This window comes from Coregonus clupeaformis, chromosome 29, assembly GCF_020615455.1.
Source record: "Coregonus clupeaformis isolate EN_2021a chromosome 29, ASM2061545v1, whole genome shotgun sequence".
NCBI classification, from domain to species: Eukaryota; Metazoa; Chordata; class Actinopteri; order Salmoniformes; family Salmonidae; genus Coregonus; species Coregonus clupeaformis.
The window spans coordinates 49572602-49596933 of NC_059220.1; the positions used below are offsets into that span (position 1 = coordinate 49572602).

The 24332-nt window shown below is 43.8% G+C and overlaps 1 protein-coding gene across 1 annotated transcript in view; it reads right to left on the bottom strand.

Annotated features, from left to right (window-relative positions):
• babam2 (BRISC and BRCA1 A complex member 2) overlaps window positions 1–24332 on the bottom strand; it is a 187648-nt gene that overhangs the window by 13497 nt on the left and 149819 nt on the right. The window contains exon 8 of the mRNA XM_041855638.1: window positions 23980–24079. Within this exon, the coding sequence (XP_041711572.1) occupies window positions 23980–24079 (100 nt within the window). The remainder of the gene's footprint in view (window positions 1–23979; window positions 24080–24332) is intronic.

Consider the following 24332-nt stretch of genomic DNA (forward strand, 5'->3'; position numbering starts at 1 on the left):
GTAGATTGATGAGGATTTTTATTTATTTAATTCATTTTAGAATAAGGCTGTAATGTAACAACATGTGGATAAAGGGAAGGGTTCTGAATGCACTGTAACAGTGAGTTATATTTCTGATGGTAGTGGGGTAGGAGGAGAGAGAATGGCAACTGGTTGGAATAATGGAATTTACGCAAAAAGTTGTGCCTCACAGGCTCTGATTGTGGTGTGCCACTGACTTGCCTCTTTAAAAAAGCAATACAGGTTCAAAAGAATGTGCAACCATGACTCATTAAACACTGCTTCAATACTGGTGTTATATGAGTGTGTATTGTGTGTGTGTGTGTGTGTGTGTGTTGGTTATGTGCGTGTGTTCATTCAGGGGGGAAGGCAGATACAGTATGATGCAGATCAACAGACATAAGGAAGTGGATGGCTGAAAACTTTTTACTTTTAAACTCGGACAAAACAGAGATGCTTGTTCTAGGTCCCAAGAAACAAAGAGATCTTCTGTTAAATCTGACAATTCATCTTGATGGTTGTAAAGTCGTCTCAAATAAAACTGTGAAGGACCTCGGCGTTACTCTTGACCCTGATCTCTCTTTTGACGAACATATCAAGACTGTTTCAAGGACAGCTTTTTTCCATCTACGTAACATTGCAAAAATCAGAAATTTTCTGTCCAAAAATGATGCAGAAAAATTAATCCATGCATTTGTTACTTCTAGGTTAGACTACTGCAATGCTCTATTTTCCGGCTACCCGGATAAAGCACTAAATAAACTTCAGTTAGTGCTAAATACGGCTGCTAGAATCCTGACTAGAACCAAGAAATTTGATCATATTACTCCAGTGCTAGCTTCCCTACACTGGCTTCCTGTTAAGGCAAGGGCTGATTTCAAGGTTTTACTGTTAACCTATAAAGCGTTACATGGGCTTGCTCCTACCTATCTTTCCGAGTTGGTCCTGCCGTACATACCAATACGTACGCTACGGTCACAAGACGCAGGCCTCCTAATTGTCCCTAGAATTTCTAAGCAAACAGCGGGAGGCAGGGCTTTCTCCTATAGATCTCCATTTTTATGGAACAGTCTGCCTACCCATGTGAGAGACGCAGACTCGGTCTCAACCTTTAAGTCTTTACTGAAGACTTATCTCTTCAGTAGGTCATATGATTGAGTGTAGTCTGGCCCAGGAGTGTGAAGGTGAACGGAAAGGCTCTGGAGCAACGAACAGCCCTTGCTGTCTCTGCCGGGCCGGTTCCCCTCTCCACTGGGGTTCTCTGCCTCTAACCCTGTTGCAGGGGCTGAGTCACTGGCTTGCTGGTGCTCTTTCATGCCGTCCCTGGGAGGGGTGCGTCACTTGAGTGGGTTGAGTTACTGACGTGTTCTTCCTGTCTGGGTTGGCGCCCCCCTTGGTTTGTGCTGTGGTGGAGACCTCTGTGGGCTATACTCGGCCTTGTCTCAGGATTGTAAGTTGGTGGTTGAGGATATCCCTCTAGTGGTGCGGGGCTGTGCTTTGGCAGAGTGGGTGGGGTTATATCCTTCCTGTTTGGCCCTGTCCGGGGTTTCTTCGGATGGGGCCACAGTGTCTCCGGACCGCTCCTGTCTCAGCCTCCAGTATTTATGCTGCAGTAGTTTATGTGTCGGGGGGCTGGGGTTAGTTGGTTATACCTGGAGTACTTCTCCTGTCTTATCCAGTGTCCTGTGTGAATTTAAGTATGCTCTCTCTAATTCTCTCGTTCTCTCTTTCTCTCTGAGAACCTGAGCCCTAGGACCATACGTCAGGACTACCGGGCATGATGACACCTTGCTGTCCCCAGTCCGCCTGGCCTTGCTGCTATTCCAGTTTCAACTGTTCTGCCTGCGGTTACGAAACCCCTACCTGTCCCAGACCTGCTGTTTTCAACTCTTAATGATCGGCATGAAAAGCCAACTGAGATTTATTCCTGATTATTATTTGACCATGCTTGTCACTTATGAACATTTTTGAACATCTTGGCATGGTTCTGTTATAATCTTCACCCGGCACAGCCAGAAGAGGACTGGCCACCCCTCATAGCCTGGTTCCTCTCTAGGTTTCTTCCTAGGTTTTCGCCTTTCTAGGGAGTTTTTCCTAGCCACCGTGCTTCTACACCTGCATTACTAGCTGTTTGGGGTTTTAGGCTGGGTTTCTGTACAGCACTTTGAGATATTAGCTGATGTAAGAAGGGCTATATAAAATAAAATTGATTGATTGATTGAACTTTAGTTAAATATTCACAAAAATATTAACAAAAACATATACAGGTAGGAGCAGATCAGTATATTAGTTTTGGGCAGTGTTAACTCATTCACGACCTTTGATAAGATATAACCATTGTTCTATAGAAATTAACTATGATTAAAGAACACACACACACACACACTTGTAGTGTGTTGACAGCTCTGAGGTGTGTGTGTCTATGCCTAGCAGGGACGCTATAGGTTCGATCGACTATTGACCGTCCTGGGCAGGTGAGAGAGCCTGCGGTCAGCGGGATTGACCATGAAGGTGACCGAACTCAAACCCCCACTCGCAATACCAAAAATAGCACAGTCCAGTCAGCAAAAGGGTATTTTGCATCAAAAATATGTTTCCATTCACTAAAACTATATTCATACAAAAAACTAAGTTTTAAGGGAAATATTAGCTTTTGTCTGAAACCGAAAAAAGACGGGAAATTCACACAAAAAAACTGTTTTAAAGGCCATGTTGTAAGTTAAATTTGCAAATAGTGTAGATGTAGATGACACCCCTTGTAGATGACAATACAAAAACATACTATTGTTTTTTTCCCTCCGGCCTGAAAGACCAAAACAATTGTGAAGTGCGTACGCTAGTAAGCAACGTGCGTGACGTAGCCTGTGATTTTGGCTATGACATTTGTTCAGGTGATCGACCGCCCAGATTACTCTGGCTAGCTACCGACTGCACTACAGAGCTTAAAGTTAATTAAATTCAATCTCCAGCAGCCGTACCCACAGGATACGTTTTTCCTGCTTCAGTGAAATCAACCTTCTCGGTTGTGTGTGGTGTGCACTTTATTGAGGAAGATTATCGCCCAGGAGATTGTTTGAAGCACTCCTTGGGTTTCCGATCACAGCAGGGTGTGAGGCTGCTTCCCAATGCAGTAACCATCCATTCATTCACTACCACCAACTGCATCGGCATCAACCAGTGGGAGTAATGTTACCCCGGCTTAAGCAGCCCGACCACCAGTGGCATGCAAACTGGAAATTAGCCGGGTAAGTTGTTTTGAATATTTAGTCCAACTAATTCTAGCACACTAGATACAGTGAGGGAAAAAAGTATTTGATCCCCTGCTGATTTTGCACGTTTGCCCACTGACAAAGAAATGATCAGTCTATTATTTTAATGGCAGGTTTATTTGAACAGTGAGAGACAGAATAACAACAAAAAAATCCAGAAAAACGCATGTAAAATTGTTTATAAATGTATTTGCATTTTAATGAGGGAAATAAGTATTTGATCCCCTCTCAATCAAAGATATTTCTGGCTCCCAGGTGTCTTTTATACAGGTAACAAGCTGAGATTAGGAGCACACTCTTAAAGGGAGTGCTCCTAATCTCAGCTTGTTACCTGTATAAATGACACCTGTCCACAGAAGCAATCACTCAATCAGATTCCAAACTCTCCACCATGGCCAAGACCAAAGAGCTTTCCAAGAATGTCAGGGACAAGATTGTAGACCTACACAAGGCTGGAATGGGCTACAAGACCATCGCCAAGCAGCTTGGTGAGAAGGTGACAACAGTTGGTGCGATTATTCGCAAATGGAAGAAACACAAAATAACTGTCAATCTCCCTCGGCCTGGGGCTCCATGCAAGATCTCACCTCGTGGAGTTGCAATGATCATGAGAACGGTGAGGAATCAGCCCAGAACTACACGGGAGGATCTTGTCAATGATCTCAAGGCAGCTGGGACCATAGTCACCAAGAAAAAAATTGGTAACACACTACTCCGTGAAGGACTGAAATCATGCAGCGCCCGCAAGGTCCCCCTGCTCAAGAAAGCACATATACATGACCGTCTGAAGTTTGCCAATGAACATCTGAATGATTCAGAGGAGAACTGGGTGAAATTGTTGTGGTCAGATGAGACCAAAATCAAGCTCTTTGGCATCAACTCAACTCGCCGTGTTTGGAGGAGGAGGAATGCTGCCTATGACCCCAAGAACACCATCCCCATCGTCAAACATGGAGGTGGAAACATTATGCTTTGGGGGTGTTTTTCTGCTAAGGGGACAGGACAACTTCACCGCATCAAAGGGACGATGGACGGGGCCATGTACTGTCAAATCTTGGGTGAGAACCTCCTTCCCTCAGCCAGGGCATTGAAAATGGGTCGTGGATGGGTATTCCAGCATGACAATGACCCAAAACACACGGCCAAGGCAACAAAGGAGTGGCTCAAGAAGAAGCACATTAAGACTAGCCAGTCTCCAGACCTTAATCCCATAGAAAATCTGTGGAGGGAGCTGAAGGTTCGAGTTGCCAAACGTCATCCTCGAAACCTTAATGACTTGGAGAAGATCTGCAAAGAGGAGTGGGACAGAATCCCTCCTGAGATGTGAGCAAACCTGATGGCCAACTACATGAAATGTCTGACCTCTGTGATTGCCAACAAGGGTTTTGCCACCAAGTACTAAGTAATGTTTTGCAGAGGGGTCAAATACTTATTTCCCTCATTAAAATGCAAATCAATTTATAACATTTTTGACATGTGTTTTTCAGGATTTTTGTTGTTGTTATTCTGTCTCTCACTGTTCAAATAAACCTATCATTAAAATTATAGACTGATCATGTCTTTGTCAGTGGGCAAACGTACAAAATCAGCAGGGGATCAAATACTTTTTTCCCTCACTGTAGCTATGTGGGGAAACATGATGTTGCTAGCTATTCAGTTAGCTAGCTAATGTTAGCTAGCCTTGTTAGCTGACGTTTTTTTTACTTTGTTAACGTTAGCTAGCTAGATAGTTTTAGTTCGCTTTCTTGCTAGTAACGTTAGCTTGCTTGTTGTTGGCGCCAAATCATTTTTTTTTTACGTAAGAAATAATACATAAAAAAACAAAATACTGCAAAGTTTCCTAAGAGCTAGAAGCAAGGCAGCCCTCTCTGTCGGCACCATTCCCAACATGACTTATCATGTGGTAAGTCATGTGGTAATTTGAACACACACAGTCAGTTATTTCTGTTGTAGCTAGCTAGCTAACGTTTGCTATTTATCCTGTATTCTTGTGGGAGAGTGTTTAGTGCCCAAGTATTATTTTGCCTCCAAAACAGGCCTGGGGAAGAAACTTGATGCATTGTCGAGGGAGAAGGGGTGCGAGGACCTGAAGTGAATAATCTGTACTGGACGGCGGCTTCAATGCAAAGTGGAAATCCGGATGTGATGGAGGCCAAGTGGAGAAGCCTCGTGAACCACATGCAGGACCTCCACGACCACAACACCCCTGCATTCCGCAGTTGTTTGCATGCACCACTGGAGGGAGAAGAACGCGACAAGGAGTGGCTGGAGCCAGGTATGTATTTTTGAGTAACAGCTATAATGTATGTAGTACATCTAGTGCAGATTGACAAGAGGTAATGCTGATTTTAAAATAATTGCCTGCAGGATCCACAGCAGCGGTCAAGCTTGGAGAGTCTGGTAACACAGCCTTTGTTCCTAAAAGATGTCCGGCAGTTGTCACCACAACATCAGGCCTACCCCTTTGAGGCATATCACTCCTTGAGCATGTAGAGCAGGTGATTTTTTTATATATTTTTTGTAATTATCTTTTTATTAGAATATTATTTTCTTTTAACAGTGGTTATGTAGACAACCAAACAAAGTGCACCACACAGACCAAGTACAATAAAAGGAATAAGGATACAGCAAAACATTATACAAAAAGGCAGTCATGAAATGAAAATAAATAAAAACATCACAATTATAATATGGGGCATTTATGGGAGGTTTTCTACATAGGACCACTATGGAGACCTGATTTTCCATAATTGATCAGACTTCTGGTGTAAATCAAAGGTACGTTTCTCTAGAGCAGAAGCCTGAGAAAGCCACATCCTCACAGATGGTACTTCAGGTGTGGACCATAATAAACAACATACAATAAACAATAAACTAGGGTATTGAACAGACGTACAGAGTCTGGCTCAAACAACTTCTCAATCAAAGTAGAATAAATATAAATTTGATGAAAGAGCAAATTGTCTACCCAAGATCTTCTAGATGTGTAAATAAGACAGGATTCTGCTACAGTACCAAAAAATGTGCATGAAGGTGCCAGTATCCTGTTTACATTTGAAACAAATGTGATGAAATGAAAAACATTTTTTGAAGGTGGACAGGTGTAAAGTAGGTTCTATGAAAACATTTGAAATGTAGTTATTGTATGCTTATGGGGGTGCATTTGGGGTAGACCCTTTCGCAGATAGAAGTCCAGTCTTCCTCACCTAATGCATGTCCAATGTCTCTCTCCCAAACATGTCTCAATGCATTATAGGATGATGTTCACTAAAATATAATATAAATTGGAGATTAAACAGTAGGATTCGTAAATAGTTTTTCAACTTCAGTAATTTGAAAACGTAGTTTATCCACTTTCTTCTGACCCTCTATGAAGTGTCTAAGATTTAGGTACTTAAAAAAATATTTGTTGGGTAAGTCAAAATCAGATTTTATCTGTTAGAATGATTTAAGAGTCCTGAGTAAATAAAGGCGTACGGTCAGAAGGTCAGGTACCCTTCGTCTTCCAGCCCAGAAGTCCAATACTCCTTATTGGGGGTGGGGGAGTCAGGATTAAGGGCAATCGGTGACCAGAGTGATATATGGTCTGGAATCTGCAAGTATCTCCTTGCATCTTTCCAAGCTAAGAGTGTATTATGGATTGTAAAATTGTCAGATAAGGCCTGGATCTTTTCAAAGCTATTAGTAAATGGTAAGGAAGCTATTGCTTTTGGATGACATGCTATTAGTTCCATCCCAACCCAAAGTGAGTCATGTCTGTCTAGGCACCAACTAATCATGTGCTTGATCTGAGCAGAACAGGAATATAGTTGCATATTTGGCAAAGAGCCCCCTCCTAAGTCCTTAGGCTTAATTAGTTTGGTAAATTTGGTTCTAGGTTTATTATTGTTCCAGATATATTTGAAGATAATGGCGTTCTTTTTCTGAAAAAAGGACTGAGAAAGATGGCAGTGGATAGTTTGGAATAGATAATTTAGCCGAGGAAGGATATTCATCCTGACCACATTAATCCTGACAAAAAGAGAGGTTGGTAGGGCAGACCAGTTAACCAGGTCCTGTTTAATCTTTGTGAGCAAAAGCATATCATTTGAAGTGAACAGGTCTTTAAGATTTGGAGTAACATATAAGCCCAAATATTTTAAGCCTGTTTCACTCAATTGGAATGGAGATATTGTTTCTAAGTTGATTGTAGAAGGGATATCCAAAGGTAAAGCCATGGATTTATCCACATACATGTTGTACCCTGACAGGTTACCATATTCAGATAAGATGTCAAATCAAATCAAATTGTATTTGTCACATGCACCGAATACAACCTTACAGTGAAATGCTTACTTACAAGCCCTTAACCAACAATGCAGTTTTAAGAAAGAACACCCCAAAAAATACAAAAACAACATTAAATAAAAAAATACGAAATAAAAGTAACAAATAATTAAGGAGCAGCAGTAAAATAACAATAGCGAGGCTATATACAGGGGGTACCGGTACCGAGTCAATGTGCGGGGGCACCGGTTAGTCGAGGTAATTGAGGTAATATGTACATGTAGGTAGAGTTATTAAAGTGACTATGCATAGATAATAAACAGAGAGTAGCAGCAGCGTAAATGGAGAGGGGGGGGGCAATGCAAATAGTCTGGGTAGCCATTTGATTAGATGTTCAGGAGTCTTATGGCTTGGGGGTAGAAGCTGTTTAGAAGCCTCTTGGACCTAGACTTGGCGCTCCGGTACCGCTTGCCGTGCGGTAGCAGAGAGAACAGTCTATGACTAAGGAGGCTGGAGTCTTTGACAATTTTTAGGGACTTCTTCTGACACCGCCTTGTATAGAGGTCCTGGATGGCAGGAAGCTTGGCCCCAGTGATGTACTGGGCCGTACGCACTACCCTCTGTAGTGCCTTGCGGTCGGAGGCCGAGCACTTTCCATACCAGGCAGTGATGCAACCAGTCAGGATGTTCTCGATGGTGCAGCTGTAGAACCTTTTGAGGTTCTGAGGACCCATGCCAAATCCTTTCAGTCTCCTTAGGGCGGAATAGGTTTTCTCGTGCCCTCTTCACGACTGTCTTGGTGTGCTTGGACCATGTACGTTTGTTGGTGATGTGGACACCAAGAAACTAGAACCTCTCAACCTGCTCCACTACAGCCCAGTCGATGAGAATGGGGGCGTGCTCGGTCCTTTTCTTTTTCCTGTAGTCCACAATCATCTCCTTTGTCTTGATCACATTGAGGGAGAGGTTGTTGTCCTGGCACCACACGGCCAGGTCTCTGACCTCCTCCATATAGGCTGTCTCGTCGTTGTCGGTGATCAGGCCTACCACTGTTGTGTCGTTGGCAAACTTAATGATGGTGTTGGAGTCGTCCCTGGCCATGCAGTCATGAGTGAACAGGGAGTACAGGAGGGGACTGAGCACGCACCCCTGAGGGGCCCCCGTGTTGAGGATCAGCGTGGCGGATGTGTTGTTACCTACAGTATACTGAAAAAAAGTACAAACGCAACATGCAACAATTTCAAAGATTTTACTGAGTTACAGTTCATTTGAGGATTTCAGTCAATTGAAATACATTCATTAGGCCCTTATCTATGGATTCCACATGACTAGGAATACAGATATGCATCTGTTGGTCACAGATAACTATATAAAAAAAATGGGCCTCACAATGGGCCTCGGGAACTCGTCACGGTATTTTTGTGCATTCAAATTGTCAATAGATAAAATGCTATTGTGTTCGTTGTCCGTAGATTATGACTGCCCATACCATAACCCCACCGCCACCATGGGGCAATCACAACATTGACATCAGCAAACCGCTCGCCCACACGACGCCAAACACATGGTCTGCGGTTGTGAGGCCGGTTGGACGTACTGCCAAATTCTCTATAATGACGTTGGAGGCGGCTTATGGAAGAGAAATGAACATTCCATTTTCTGGCAACAGCTCTGGCGGACTTTACTGCAGTCAGCATGCCAATTGCACGCTCCCTCAAAACTTGAGACATCTGTGCCATTGTGTTGTGTGACAAAACTGCACATTTTAGAGTGGCCTTTTATTGTCCCCAGCACAAGGTGCACCTGTGTAATGATCATGCTGTTTAATCAGCTTCTTGATGTGCCACCCCTGTCAGGTGGATGGACTTTCTTGGCAAAGGAAAACTGCTCACTAACAGGGATATAAACAAATTTGTGCACAACATTTGAGAGAAATAAGCTTTTTGTGCTGAATATCTATGGCAAGACTTGAAAATGGCTGTCTAGCAATGATCAACATCAACTTGACAGAGCTTGAAGAATAAAAAAATTATAATGTGCAAATATTGTACAATCCAGGTGTGCAAAGCTCTTAGAGACGTACCCAGAAAGACCCGGAAAGACTTACAGCTGTAATCGCTGCCAAAGGTGATTCTAACATGCATTGACTCAGGGGGTTGAATACTTAACACACACACAAACAAACGCAGGGGCAGGCAAACCCTTTCCTGAGTGGTATACTACGAAAGAAGCTAGGATCTACTCAGGCTTTTATAAAGGCTTCATCCATACCACGATGGTGGATACTGCTCGTCCACCTGCCGCTAACACTAGCAGGCTTGTAACTGCGCGTGCATGTCGCACATGGCTAGTCGTACACCGAACTCTTGATTGAGACAACAATCCATGGGCGAGTCAGTGCCACATTTTCATTTGTGCCGAAATCAAAATAAATAAAAGTAAATCTTGCAAATTCAGCAGGCTTCTAGATGTGAAGTCTTTATTTCACTTCTTAAGGATCGTACCCTTTTTTTCTAACTGCCTGTAGCTCAGGACCTGAAGCAAGGATTTGCATATTCTTGATACCATTTGAAAGGAAACACTTTGAAGTTTGTGGAAACGTGAAAGTAATGTAGGAGAATATAACATATTAGATCTGGTAAAAGATAATACAAACAAAAATGTGTTTTTAATTTAATCATCTTTGAAATGCAAGAGAAAGGCCACAATATAATATTGCAGTTTAGGCGCAATTTAGATTTTGGCCACTAAATAGCAGCAGTGTGTGTCGAAAGTTTCAGATTGATCCGGTGAAGCATTTTTTCACTGTAATAGCTACTGTAAATTGGACAGTGGAGTTAGATTATTTTGATACGGCTGGCGATGCCTTCCACCTGGCTACCCCTACCCCGGCCACCAGCTCTGCACCTTCCGCTGCAACCTACAAATCAGCTGGGCTAGACAATCTGGACCCTTTCTTTCTAAAATTAGCCGCCAAAAATGTCGCAACCCCTATTACTAGCCTCTCTTTCGTATCGTCTGAGATCCCCAGAGATTGGAAAGCTGCCGCGGTCATCCCCCTCTTCAAAGGGGGTGACACTCTAGATTCAAACTGTTACAGACCTACAGTGAGGGAAAACAGTATTTGATCCCCTGCTGATTTTGTACTTGGGCCCACTGACAAAGACATGATCAGTCTATAATTTTAATGGTAGGTTTATTTGAAAAGTGAGAGACAGAATAACAACAAAAAAATACAGAAAAACGCATAAATGTTATAAATTGATTTGCATTTTAATGAAGGAAATAAGTATTTGACCCCCTCTCAATCAGAAAGATTTCTGGCTCCCAGGTGTCTTTTATACAGGTAACGAGCTGAGATTAGGAGCACACTCTTAAAGGGAGTGCTCCTAATCTCAGCTTGTTACCTGTATATTAGACACCTGTCCACAGAAGCAATCAATCAATCAGATTCCAAACTCTCCACCATGGCCAAGACCAAAGAGCTCTCCAAGGATGTCAGGGACAAGATTGTAGACCTACACAAGGCTGGAATGGGCTACAAGACCGTCGCCAAGCAGCTTGTTGAGACGGTGACAACAGTTGGTGCGAATATTCGCAAATGGAAGAAACACAAAAGAACTGTCAATCTCCCTCGGCCTGGGGCTCCATGCAAAATCTCACCTCGTGATCATGAGAACGGTGAGGAATCAGTCCAGAACTACACGGGAGGATCTTGTCAATGATCTCAAGGCAGCTGGGACCATAGTCACCAAGAAAACAATTGGTAACACACTACGCCGTGAAGGACTGAAATCCTGCAGCGCCCGCAAGGTCCTCCTGCTCAAGAAAGCACATATACATGCCCATCTGAAGTTTGCCAATGAACATCTGAATGATTCAGAGGAGAACTGGGTGAATGTGTTGTGGTCAGATGAGACCAAAATTTAGCTCTTTGGCATCAACTCAACTCGCCGTTTTTGGAGGAGGAGGAATGCTGCCTATGACCCCAAGAACACCATTCCCACCGTCAAACATGGAGGTGGAAACATTATGCTTTGGGGGTGTTTTTCTGCTAAGGGGACAGGACAACTTCACCGCATCAAAGGGATGATGGACGGGGCCATGTACCGTCAAATCTTGGGTGAGAACCTCCTTCCTTCAGCCAGGGCATTGAAAATGGGTCGTGGATGGGTATTCCAGCATGACAATGACCCAAAACACACGGCTAAGGCAACAAAGGAGTGGCTCAAGAAGAAGCACATTAAGGTCCTGGAGTGGCCTAGCCAGTCTCCAGACCTTAATCCCATAGAAAATCTGTGGATGTCACGATCGTCGTAGGATTGAGTAGACCAAGGCGCAGCGTTGCAAGCAAACATATTCTTTAATAAGTGAAACACGATCAAAACAAACAAAGACGATAACGTGACAGTACACGGTGAAACTAAACTAACTCGAAACAAGAACCCACAAAACCCAAGGAAAAACCGACAGATTAAATATGGCTCCCAATCAGAGACAACCAGCCGACAGCTGACACTCGTTGCCTCTGATTGGGAGTCACACCGGCAAACATAGAAAATAGACAACCTAGAACACTCACCGAAGAAACAAAAAACATAGAATGAACACACCCTGGCTCAACATAATGAGTCCCCGAGCCAGGGTGTGACAGTACCCCCTCAAAGGCGCGGACTGCGACCGCGCCTAAATACGAGCAAAACAGGGGAGGGCTGGGTGGGCATTCCTCCTCGGCGGCGGCTCCGGCTCGGGCTTGATCCCCACTTCCTCTCCAACCCCCCAAAGTACTCCTGGTCCTGTCTAGCCCCGCTGTCCGGAGCCGGACTGACGACACGCGCCCCTGGCTTGGTGCGTGGAACAGGAACGGACCGGACCGGGCTGACGATACACACCCCTGGCTTGGTGCGTGGAGCAGGAATGGACCGGAATGGGCTGGCGACGCGCACCACCGACTTGGTGCGGAGAGCAGGAACGAGCCGGACAGGGCTGACGAGACGCACCACAGACTTGGTGCGGGGAGCAGCAACAGGCCGGACCGGGCTGGCGACGCGCACCACAGGTTTGGTGCGGGGAGAAGGAACAGGCCGGGCCGGGCTGGCGACGCGCACCACAGACTTGGTGCGGAGAGCAGGAACGCAGCCGGACAGGGCTGACGAGACGCACCACAGACTTGGTGCGGGGAGCAGGAACAGGCCGAACCGGGCTGGCGACGCGCACCACAGGTTTGGTGCGGGGAGCAGGAACAGGCCGGGCCGGGCTGACGACACGCACCACAGGCTCGATGCGGGAAGCAGGAACAGGCCGGGCCGGGCTGGCGACACGCACCACAGGCTCGATGCGAGGAACAGGAACAGGCCGGACCGTACTGGGGACACACACCACTGGCCCTACGCAGGGATCAGGAACGGGCCGGACCGGACTGGTAACACACCCCAGTACCTCTCGCCGTGCCTCCACACTTTCCCTCTCCTCTGTGACCAGTGGCCCCCTTAACCTGGCGGCCTCCTCTTCACACCCGCTGGACCGCTCCATCGCGGCCTCCTGCTGCCCCGTCGTCCACGTCGTGAGCCCCCCCCTAAAAATTTTCTGGGGTTCTCTCCTCCCCGTGGACCAGGCCTCCCTAGCTCTCGCCAGACTCTCGATCCATTGCTTCATAGACCAGCCTCTCTCCTCTTCACTTAGCGTGGCCCAGCCGAAACTCCTACTCCCCTGATCCCAGGTCCTTCCTCTCTCCTCTTCACGCTGCTTGGTCCATTTTTGGTGGGTTCTTCTGTCACGATCGTCGTAGGATTGAGTAGACCAAGGCGCAGCGTTGCAAGCAAACATATTCTTTAATAAGTGAAACACGATCAAAACAAACAAAGACGATAACGTGACAGTACACGGTGAAACTAAACTAACTCGAAACAAGAACCCACAAAACCCAAGGAAAAACCGACAGATTAAATATGGCTCCCAATCAGAGACAACCAGCCGACAGCTGACACTCGTTGCCTCTGATTGGGAGTCACACCGGCAAACATAGAAAATAGACAACCTAGAACACCCACCGAAGAAACAAAAAACATAGAATGAACACACCCTGGCTCAACATAATGAGTCCCCGAGCCAGGGTGTGACAGTGGAGGGAGCTGAAGGTTCGAGTCGCCAAACATCAGCCTCGAAACCTTAATGACTTGGAGAAGATCTGCAAAGAGGAGTGGGACAAAATTCCTCCTGAGATGTGTGCAAACCTGATGGCCAACTACAAGAAATGTCTGACCTCTGTGATTGCCAACAAGGGTTTTGCCACCAAGTACTAAGTCATGTTTTGCAGAGGGGTCAAATACTTATTTCGCTCATTAAAATGCAAATCAATTTATAAAATTTTTGACATTAATTTTTCTGGATTTTGTTGTTGTTATTCTGTCTCTCACTGTTCAAATAAACCTACCATTAAAATTATAGACTGATCATTTCTTTGTCAGTGGGCAAACGTTCAAAATCAGTAGGGGATTAAATACTTTTTTCCCCTCACTGTATATCCATCCTGCCCTGCCTTTCGGAAGTATTTAAAAGCCAAGTTAACAAACAGATCATCGACCATTTCGAATCCCACTGTACCTTCTCTGCTATGCAATCTGGTTTCCAAGCTGGTCATGGGTGCACCTCAGCCACGCTCAAGGTCCTAAACGATATTATAACCGCGATCGATAAAAGACAGTACTGTGCAGCCGTCTTCATCGACCTGGCCAAGGCTTTCGACTCTGTCAATCACCGCATTCTTAGTCATTAAAACTCGTTTTTCAACCACTCCACACATTTCTTGTTAACAAACTATTGTTTTGGCAAGTCGGTTAGGACATCTACTTTGTGCATGACACAAGTCATTTTTCCAACAATTGTTTACAGACAGATTATTTCACTTATAATTCACTGTATCACAATTCCAGTGGGTCAGAAGTTTACATACACTATGTTGACTGTGCCTTTAAACAGCTTGGAGAATTCCAGAAAATAATGTCATGGCTTTAGAAGCATCTGATAGGCTAATTGACATCATTTGAGTCAATTGGAGGTGTACCTGTGAATGTATTTCAAGGCCTACCTTCAAACTCAGTGCCTCTTTGCTTGACATCATGGGAAAATCTAAACAAATCAGCCAAGACCTCAGAAAAAGAATTGTAGACCTCCACAAGTCTGGTTCATCCTTGGGAGCAATTTACAAATGCCTGAAAGTACCACGTTAATCTGTACAAACAACAGTACGCAAATATAAACACCATGGGACCCTGCAGCCATCATACCGCTCAGGAAGGAGACGCGTTCTGTCTCCTAGAGATGAACAAACTTTGGTGCGAAAAGTGCAAATCAATCCCAGAACAACAGCAAAGGACCTTGTGAATATGCTGGAGGAAACAGGTACAAAAGTATCTATATCCACAGTAAAACAAGTCCTATATCGACATAACCTGAAAGGCTGCTCAGCAAGGAAGAAGCCACTGCTCCAAAACCGCCATAAAAAAGCCAGACTACGGTTTGCAACTGCACATGGGGACAAAGATCATACTTTTTTTGGAGAAATGTCCTCTGGTCTGATTAAACAAAAATAGAACTGTTTAGCCATAATGACCATTGTTATGTTTAGATGAAAAAGGGGGTGGCTTGCAAGCCGAAGAACACCATGCCAACCGTGAAGCACGGGGGTGGCAGCATCATGCTGTGGGGGTGCTTTGCTGCAGGAGGGACTGGTGCACTTCAAAAAATAGATGGCATCATGAGGAAGGAAAATGATGTGGATATATTGAAGCAACATCTCAAGACATCAGTCAGGAAGTTAAAGTTTGGTCACAAATGGGTCTTCCAAATGGACAATGACCCCAAGCATACTTCCGAAGTTGTGGCAAAATTTGGCTTAAGGACAACAAAGTGAAGGTATTGGAGTGGCCATCACAAAGCCCTGACCTCAATCCTATAGAACATTTGTGGGCAGAACTGAAAAAGCGTGTGCGAGCAAGGAGGCCTACGAACCTGACTCAGTTACACCAGCTCTCTCAGGAGGAATGGGCCAAAATTCACCCAACTTATTGTGGGAAGTTTGTGGAAGGCTACCCTAAACGTTTGACCCAAGTTAAACAATTTAAAGGCAATGCTACCAAATACTAATTGAGTGTATGTAAACTTCTGACCCACTGGGAATGTGATGAAAGAAATAAAAGCTGAAATAAATCATTCTCTCTACAATTATTCTGACATTTCACATTCTTAAAATAAAGGGGTGATCCTAACTGACCTAAGACAGGGAATTCTTTACTAAATGTTAAGAATTGTGAAAAACTGAGTTTAAATGTATTTGGCTAAGGTGTATGTAAACTTCCGACTTCAACTCTAAGTACTCGTTAATGCAGTCTTTGGTGTGCTTATCAATGCACGAGCACCTTTTTCCCCACTGCTATTGCGCCTTCTTCCATCTGTGGAACAGCTTGTTGCGTTGTGGCCATAGAAATATAATCCATAGAAGGGTTTTGGAACCTCTAACCCTGGCAATTTTCCTGTTCAAATCATAGGTACGCTAGCAATGGCTGCCAGTCTTGACTTGAATGGGAACTGCCATCTATGGATTATATATCTATGGTTGGTTGCGGCTTTAGTTTGCCTTTCGCAAATTTCAAAATTCTCTCCAGGCAGGGTAAAGACATGCCTCTTCCCCTCGGTTCCTCTACACTAGGGGTATCAAACACATTCCATGGAGGGCCTAGTGTCAACTGGTTTGTTTTTTTCATTCCAATTAAGACCTAGACAACCAGGTGAGGGGAGTTCCTTACTAATTAGTGACCTTAATTCATCAATCAAGTACAAGGGAGAAGCAAAAACCTGCAGAGACTCGGCTTTCCGTGGAATGAGTTTGCCACATATGCTCTACACCACATATGCTCTACACTATAGCTCTCCAGGAATCATGGGAGGCTGTAGAGCAGGGCTGCCCAACCCTCTTCCTGGAGATCTACTGTCCTGTAGGTTTTCAGTCCAACCCTAATTTAGCATATCTGATTCCGCTAGTTAAGGTCTTGTTGAGTAGCTAATAAGTAGAATCAGGTGTGTTAAATTAGGGTTGGACTGAAAACCCACAGGACGGTAGATCTCCAGGAAGAGGTTTGGGCAGCCCTGCTCTACAGCCTCCCATGGTTCCTGGAGAGCTACAGTCGAAAAGAGGGGGAAAAACTCAATTTAACATATTGATACATAGGATCACATTAAATTCTCTAGTCAATGGGAAGGAAAACTTGTCGATATGTGCTTGTTCTTGTCTCAGGTGCCTATTCCTAACACGACTCGCAGCTGTGTGAGGGCTCTGCTGGAGTACCTGTACATCAGTGGAGGCTCCTCAGAGTAGGAAGGGGAGGACCATCCTCCTCAGTGAATTTCATAAAAATAAAAATAGTGAAACATAAAAAAAGTTTGCATTTCTAGATAAAACTATGCTAAATATATTCACGTCACCAAATAATTGATTAAAACACACTGTTTTGAAATGAAGGTCTACAGTAGCCTCAACAGCACTCTGTAGGGTAGCACCATGGTGTAGCAGGACAGATTGTTTCTGTCCTCCTCTGGGTACATTGACTTTAATACAAAACCTAGGAGGCTCGTGGTTCTCACCACCTTCCATAGACTTACACAGTAATTATGGCAACTTCCGGAGGACATCCTCTAACCTATCAGAGTTCTTGCAGCATGAACTGACATGTTGTCCACCCAATCAAAGGATCAGAGAATGAATCGAGCACTGAATCATAAGCTATAGCTAGCTAGCACTGCAGTGCATAAAATGTGGTGAGTAGTTGACTCAAAGAGAGAGAAAGAAAATAGTTGAAAAGTTAAAAAATAAAAAATCTTCAAAAATGAAGGAGAAGCAAGAGAGAGAGAGCTAGCTATATTTCATATATATTTCCCTTTCACTTTCTTAGCTAGCGAATGCAGCTAGCTAGTTTAGCCTACCCAAACACCCGGCTCAAACAGAGAGGAATGCTATGTTAGCTAGCTGACTATGGCTATCCAACTATGGAACTCTTCCAAGTCAAGGTAAGCTTTTGGTTTGATTAATTTATTGCCACCGGCAAGGTTGTAGCAACCTCATGATGGGTATAGGGAAAATTTGAGTATCATGTAGTAGCATAAACCTATCGATGTTACATTGAGCTTGGTGAATGTAATATAAATGAGTCATCCAATATGCTATAATAGAAATAAGGCCATGCTTATAAAAAAATGTTATCGTCCTCCCTCATCTTAAACGGCACCGACCGCCACTGCTGTAAACTGGGCTTCTGTTCTCGCACTGAACTGTTCTTGCCAACCGTCTTCGCTTCCCACACCTGGTTGCAGGCATCTACTTGTTTTTGAGCACACCCTCATACATGTTTCTTTGCATAATTATGTGGCAATATAGTTCAATATAGTTCATAGTGACGGACTGTAGGTTTGTTGTAGCCAAAATAATAATTGAATAATTGAATCAGGTGTGCCAATTCAAGGCTACCACAAACATATGAAACCTCTGGTGGTCCCTAAAGAGAGGGTTGGGAAGTACTGCTGTAGGTCTTATAATTCTGTTGATCTTGGGATATCCTACATGTTATGCCTCTGTTTCAGAACTCTACACCAGTTTTTGCCAACTCCAGTACTCAAGTACCCCCAACAGTACCATACTATGATGGGGGCTGATACTGACAGAGATGTGCTGGTATAGGCCCTACGTAGAGATAGCTCAGATACATTTACATTACATTTTAGTCATTTAGCAGACGCTCTTATCCAGAGCGACTTACAGTTAGTGGATACATTATTTTATATTTTTCATACTGGCCCCCCATGGGAATCGAACCCACAACCCTGGCGTTGCAAACACCAAGCTCTACCAACTGAGCTACATCCCAGCCGGCCATTCCCTCCCCTACCCTGGACGATGCTGGGCCAAGTGTGCGCCGCCCCATGGGTCTCCCGGTCACGGCCGGCTACGACAGAGCCTGGATTCGAACCAGGATCTCTAGTGGCACAGCTAGCCCTGCGATGCAGTGCCTTAGACCACTGCGCCACTCGGGAGTACAGATAAGATGGAGGATCCCTTGTTCCTATTGCAATTCCATGGATGTATATTTACTTTATAGTGTTTTTCTACAATCTCCCAATTAATTTCATGTGTCCTCTTGTTGATGCTTTTTGAACTATTCTGAATGGATGCTTAATATAACTGATACAAATACTCTACAGCGCATTCGGAAAGTATTCAGAACCCTTCCCTTTTTCCACATTTTGTTAAGTTACAGCCTTATTCTAAAAAATATTTTTCCTCATCAATCTACAAACAATACCCCATAATGACAAAAGCGAAAACAGGTTTTGGAAATTTTAGCAAATGTATTAAAATTACAAAACAGAAATACCTTTTTTACATAAGTATTCAGACCCTTTGCTATGAGATTCGAAATTGAGCTCAGACGCATCTTGTTTCCATTGATCATCCTTGAGATGTTTCTACAACTTCATTGGAGTCCACCTGTGGTAAATTCAATTGATTGGACATGATTTGGAAAGGCACACACCTGTCTATATAAAGGTCCCACAGTTGACAGTGCATGTCAGAGCAGAAACCAAGCCATGAGGTCGAAGGAATTGTCCGTAGAGCTCCGAGACAGGATTGTGTCGAGGCACAGATCTGGGTAAGGATACCAAAACATTTCTGTGGCACTGAAGGTCCACAGAGCTCCAGAGTTCCTCTGTGGAGATGGAAGAACATTACAGAAGGACAACCATCTCTGCAGCGCTCCACCAATCAGGCCTTTATGGTAGAGTGGCCAGACGGAAGCCACTCCTCAGTAAAAGGCACATGACAGTTCACTTGGAGTTTGCCAAAATGCACCTAAAGGACTCTCAGACCATGAGAAACAAGATTCTCTGGTCTGATGAAACCAAGTTTGAACTCTTTGGCCTGCATGCCAAGCGTCACGTCTGGAGGAAACCTGGCACCATCCTTACAGTTAAGCATGTTGGTGGCAGCATCATGCTGTGGCAATGTTTTTCAGCAGCAGGGACTGGGAGACTAGTCAGGATCAAGGGAAAGATGAACGGAGCAAAGTACAGAGAGATCCTTGATGAAACCTGCTCCAGAGCACTCAGGACCTCAGACTGTGGCGAAGGTTCACCTTCCAACCAGCACACAGCCAAGACAACGCAGGAGTGGCTTCGGGACAAGTCTCTGAATGCCCTTGAGTGGCCCAGCCAGAGCTTGAACCCGATCGAACATCTCTGGAGAGACCTGAAAATAGCTGTGCAGCGATGCTCCCCATCCAACCTGACAGAGCTTGAGAGGACCTGCAGAGAAGAATGGGATAAACTCCCCAAATACAAGTGTGACAAACTTGTAGCATCATACCCAAGAAGACTCAAGGCTGTAATCACTGCCAAAGGTGCTTCAACAAAGTACTGAGTAAATGGTCTGAATACTTATGAAAATGTATTTTTTTGTTAGCAAAAATTTCTAAAAACCTTATATTGCTTTGTCATTATGGGGTATGGTGTGTAGATTGATGAGGGAAAATAAACAATTTAATCAATTTTTGAGTAAGGCTGTAACATCACAAAATGTGGAAAAAGTCAAGGGGTCTGAATACTTTCCGAATGCACTGTATATCAGTGGTTCTGAATCCTGGTCCTGGCGACCCACAGCTGATTCAAAGTTTGATGATTTGAATCGTGTGTAGTGCTAAGGCAAAAACTAACTTTGGGTCCCCAGGACCAAGATCCCTGGCCGTGACCCCACTCTCTCAGTGGTTTCCACTTCACACCACACACTTGTACAGATTAGACACTTGTACATGTGTGAAACAGGACAAATATATGCACCCCCTGTTTGACCTTTGACCTTTTGGATTGAGAACCACTGCTCTATACCCCTCAAACGAAACTCTGGACCTTGAAGCTAGTTCCAATTCGTTTTTTTCATTGTTGCCCTCTATTCAGGGACTGATTTGGACATAGGACACCAGGTGGGTGCAATTAGGGCTGTGGCGGTAACCAAATTTCGTCAGCCGGTGATTGTCTAGCAAATAAATGTCGGTCTCACTGTAATTTTACCGTTAATTAACAAACACATTTAGCATCTCCTGGCTTCCACATATAGCCTACAAGCCACTGATGCAGACCATTGGAACATCTACATTTAAAAAAGTCTAATAAATCCATGTAATATAGCATTCACCTTCACAATAAATCCATTCTTTATTTTTAGGTCTAAAGAAACATGATATGAAGAAAATGTAGTCTATTTCAGAAGAACAGAATAGCATACTATGAGTTGTCCTTATGTTAGGTCCTGAACTGGCTATGCCAAATGGCTGTGGGCTACACTAGTTCATTTAGCAGACAAGATTTGCTTTGAATTCCGTAGCATTATTTTATTATTTTATAGTATGAAGAATAAAATTGAACAAAGCTGAATGAAATAGAAAGGATCTTTTCTCGAAACGATTTAAGGGGGTGCGCACATGCGGCTATTCTGTGTTGAGCGGTTAACAAAGAAACAGGTACTCCTACATGCTTAATTTAGAGTAATTAATGTAACTTTAGTTGTTCTACAAATGTTGGGCTATATGTTTTGATTTTTAATACATTGTAAGGCTGCATGATGTGACTAATGATGATATGAAAAAAGTCGCTTGAAAAGGCATGAGCTCTGCTTTAGTTTTTTGCTTACACTCTACACACTTTGTCAGTCTCTCATTCACAATTTGAGAAGCACTTGATAATGCCTTGAATTTCCCGGCGGCATCCCCTTTGTGTGGCCATAATGCACCCTAAAAAAATCCATGCCTTTTGCAGTCCTTCTTCCTGAGTGCTGCCTGTTCCGAAGCACCTCTCATCTCACTCACACGGCTCTCCATCACGTGACCGGGTCTTTCTCACAGGCTACAAGTGAAGACAGACACATCAGGGACGCAACTGCGCATGTCCTTATCCAATTCCGAGGTGCATATTGAAGATATTGGAAGAACTGTCCTCTGTAGCTCAGCTGGTAGAGCACGGCGCTTGTAACGCCAAGGTAGTGGGTTCGATCCCCAGGACCACCCATACACAAAAATGTATGCACGCATGACTGTAAGTCGCTTTGGATAAAAGCGTCTGCTAAATGGCATATTATATTATATTATTATACTTTTTGTCAGCTAACAAGATGAGTAGGCCTGACGAACAGCATAAGCACTAGCCTATGTCAATCTACTATCTCCCATAGTACAAAAGTTGACCTATTCTATTCTATGCGAGAAATACATATTCCAAACATAGTCTGGGACATTTGTGGGATACAATAGATCCCAAATTAATACAACCACTAGCATCAAAAAAATATTTTATACGCAATTAGGCTGATGCAACAGATCAGAGCATTTAGCTTAAAATGTTAATAAACTATTAGGCTATTTCTTCACATTATAAGCGCAGCAATGCGCACACGGCAGTAGGCTATAAGCGTGAATGTTCCATTAGCGGAAAAACACCATAATCAAAAGCGACCACAAATGCGATTATGCATGTAATGCTTTTATTATAAAGGTGAATTTTTACGGTGAAAATTATCTTCCCCAAACTTTAAACTCACGCACTGCATACAGTATTGTATGCCAGTTAGCCTCTACACCCGTTGTAAAGCGGATTCATGTGCTTCATTTTAAGAAGTTATTTGGCCACTTTAGTTGTGATACAAACCTTATCAAAACATATAGGCCTATGGGCTAGGCTACACGAGGTGTGCGACTATGATTCGAAAAAGTCACAAAAAAAGCTGGACGTCATTCACAAGTAATATATAATTCACAAGTGATAGGCTAATATTGTCACCCATCAGACTATTCTTGATTTAATTTTGTCTTTACATATACTAAATAATATGTGTGAAATTCGTTTTGATTTAGAATGGACCATTATCATAAACCTGTCTCGAAACAGGGGCAGGGGAAAAAATACATGTAATCTCTGCACTTAAATAGCAAATGGAGGATGCCTTTCCTGTGGTTCATTTTCATGACAGCCAGGTAGGCTATACTCCTGTTGTAAAGATAAGCAATGTGCTTAATATTAGGAAAGTTGAGAAATAAATATAGTAGGCCTAGCCTATAGAAAGCTGATGGGATCCTCCTCTTTTTAATAGAGGCCATCACTCTGTTTTCTCACGCAATTGTATAACCTATAGAAATGTTGCACAACATGAGCTCATGGGCTCTCATGAAGTGTTTGATTAGATTTTCGATCACATTTGCATTGATGTCACAGTGATTAAAGGGACAATAGAGTGCTGAGTACCAGGCAGTTAGCAAGTTTGGTAGGCTACTAATGACCATCAGCAGCATCAGAGCTTGGAGCAGCGTAATTACCGTGACTAAACGGTCACGTGGAATTTGACTGCCTTTATGACTCGTGACCGCCGGTGTGGCGGTAATATGACACACACACACACACACACACACACACACACACACACACACACACAAAGCACGTCCTGCTGGGATACACACTACACATTGTGACTCAGACACCCCTTTTCAAGTCTATTCGTCTTTATTTACATAGGACCAAGTGGGGAGTAGTCGCGACTCTCTCAAAAGCAGCAAGGCCACACTGTGATTGTGTTTGTTTAGTCACAGCAGGGTATGTGTGTGTGCGTGGAGAACTGTGGATCACTGAACTTAAATACACACTGAGATAGGACCTACCACTCCAAATCTGCCCTCCCTGGCATGACAAAAGGGAATCCAGCCTTCCTATTGGCTGTGTGGGAGTCTAACTGATGACAGTCGGGTGAGATCATGCCGCAGGTATTTGATGTGCCCCCCCACCCATGACGTACTGCCTCTACTTACGGCGTTTGTGTGTGTACACGGCCCTGGAGGGTAGGGTGCAATGTGGCCGGAAGTGATCCTCATTCACCACACTCACACACCTGAACAAAATCCAGTCCAATGGGAGACTTGATGAAAACCAGGTCCCGTATCCACAAAGAGTCTCAGAGTAAGAGTGCTGATCTAAGATCATAATCAATCATAATAAATAATATTGTATGGACAGATCCTAGATCAGCACCCCTACTCTGAGATGTTTTGTGGGTCCGACCCTGGTGGTCGAAACGTTGTCTAATAAATTCACATGGGAGCATAATGCGGTGAGCAGAGTACACTATTTTGACATCCAGTCTATAGATATGCGTGTCATCTCTTTTCTATTCAGTAAAACACTCAAACCATTTCGATCAATACTTTAAATCCTGTTGTGTGCAGAAAAGCAGTTGGATGTTTGTCATTTGTGCTTACACACACCCTTTCTGCCCCTATTTGATGGAGTAACCTCTTCCTATCCCCTTCTCTCTCTCTCTTTTCACCCTGTTGTGCTCTCTCATTTTTAGGTTCTGTCATACCTTGTTGGTGAGGAGCTGGCACACTTGAGGTACATAGTCGATGAGGCAGCCTCCACTAGGGAATGCTGGGATGTGTAGCGCAGAGGAACCTCCAAGGGCGCTGATGGACAGAAGGATAAAGAAAGAGTTCAACTACGGCACACAGCAATTAAATTCATATCCCTACTAAGGCCCATTCTATAAGGAGACCCGATAGCTTTGAGTAAATTGCACATGCATGCAGGTCATCCTATGCTTCCCATAATGAATCACTTTTAGACTACCTGTGATAAAAGTTTTTTTTTTTTTTTTTACGTCAAAGCCTCTCACACTGAAATGTGGATTGGCAGAGAGAGAGAGAGTTAGAGAAAGAG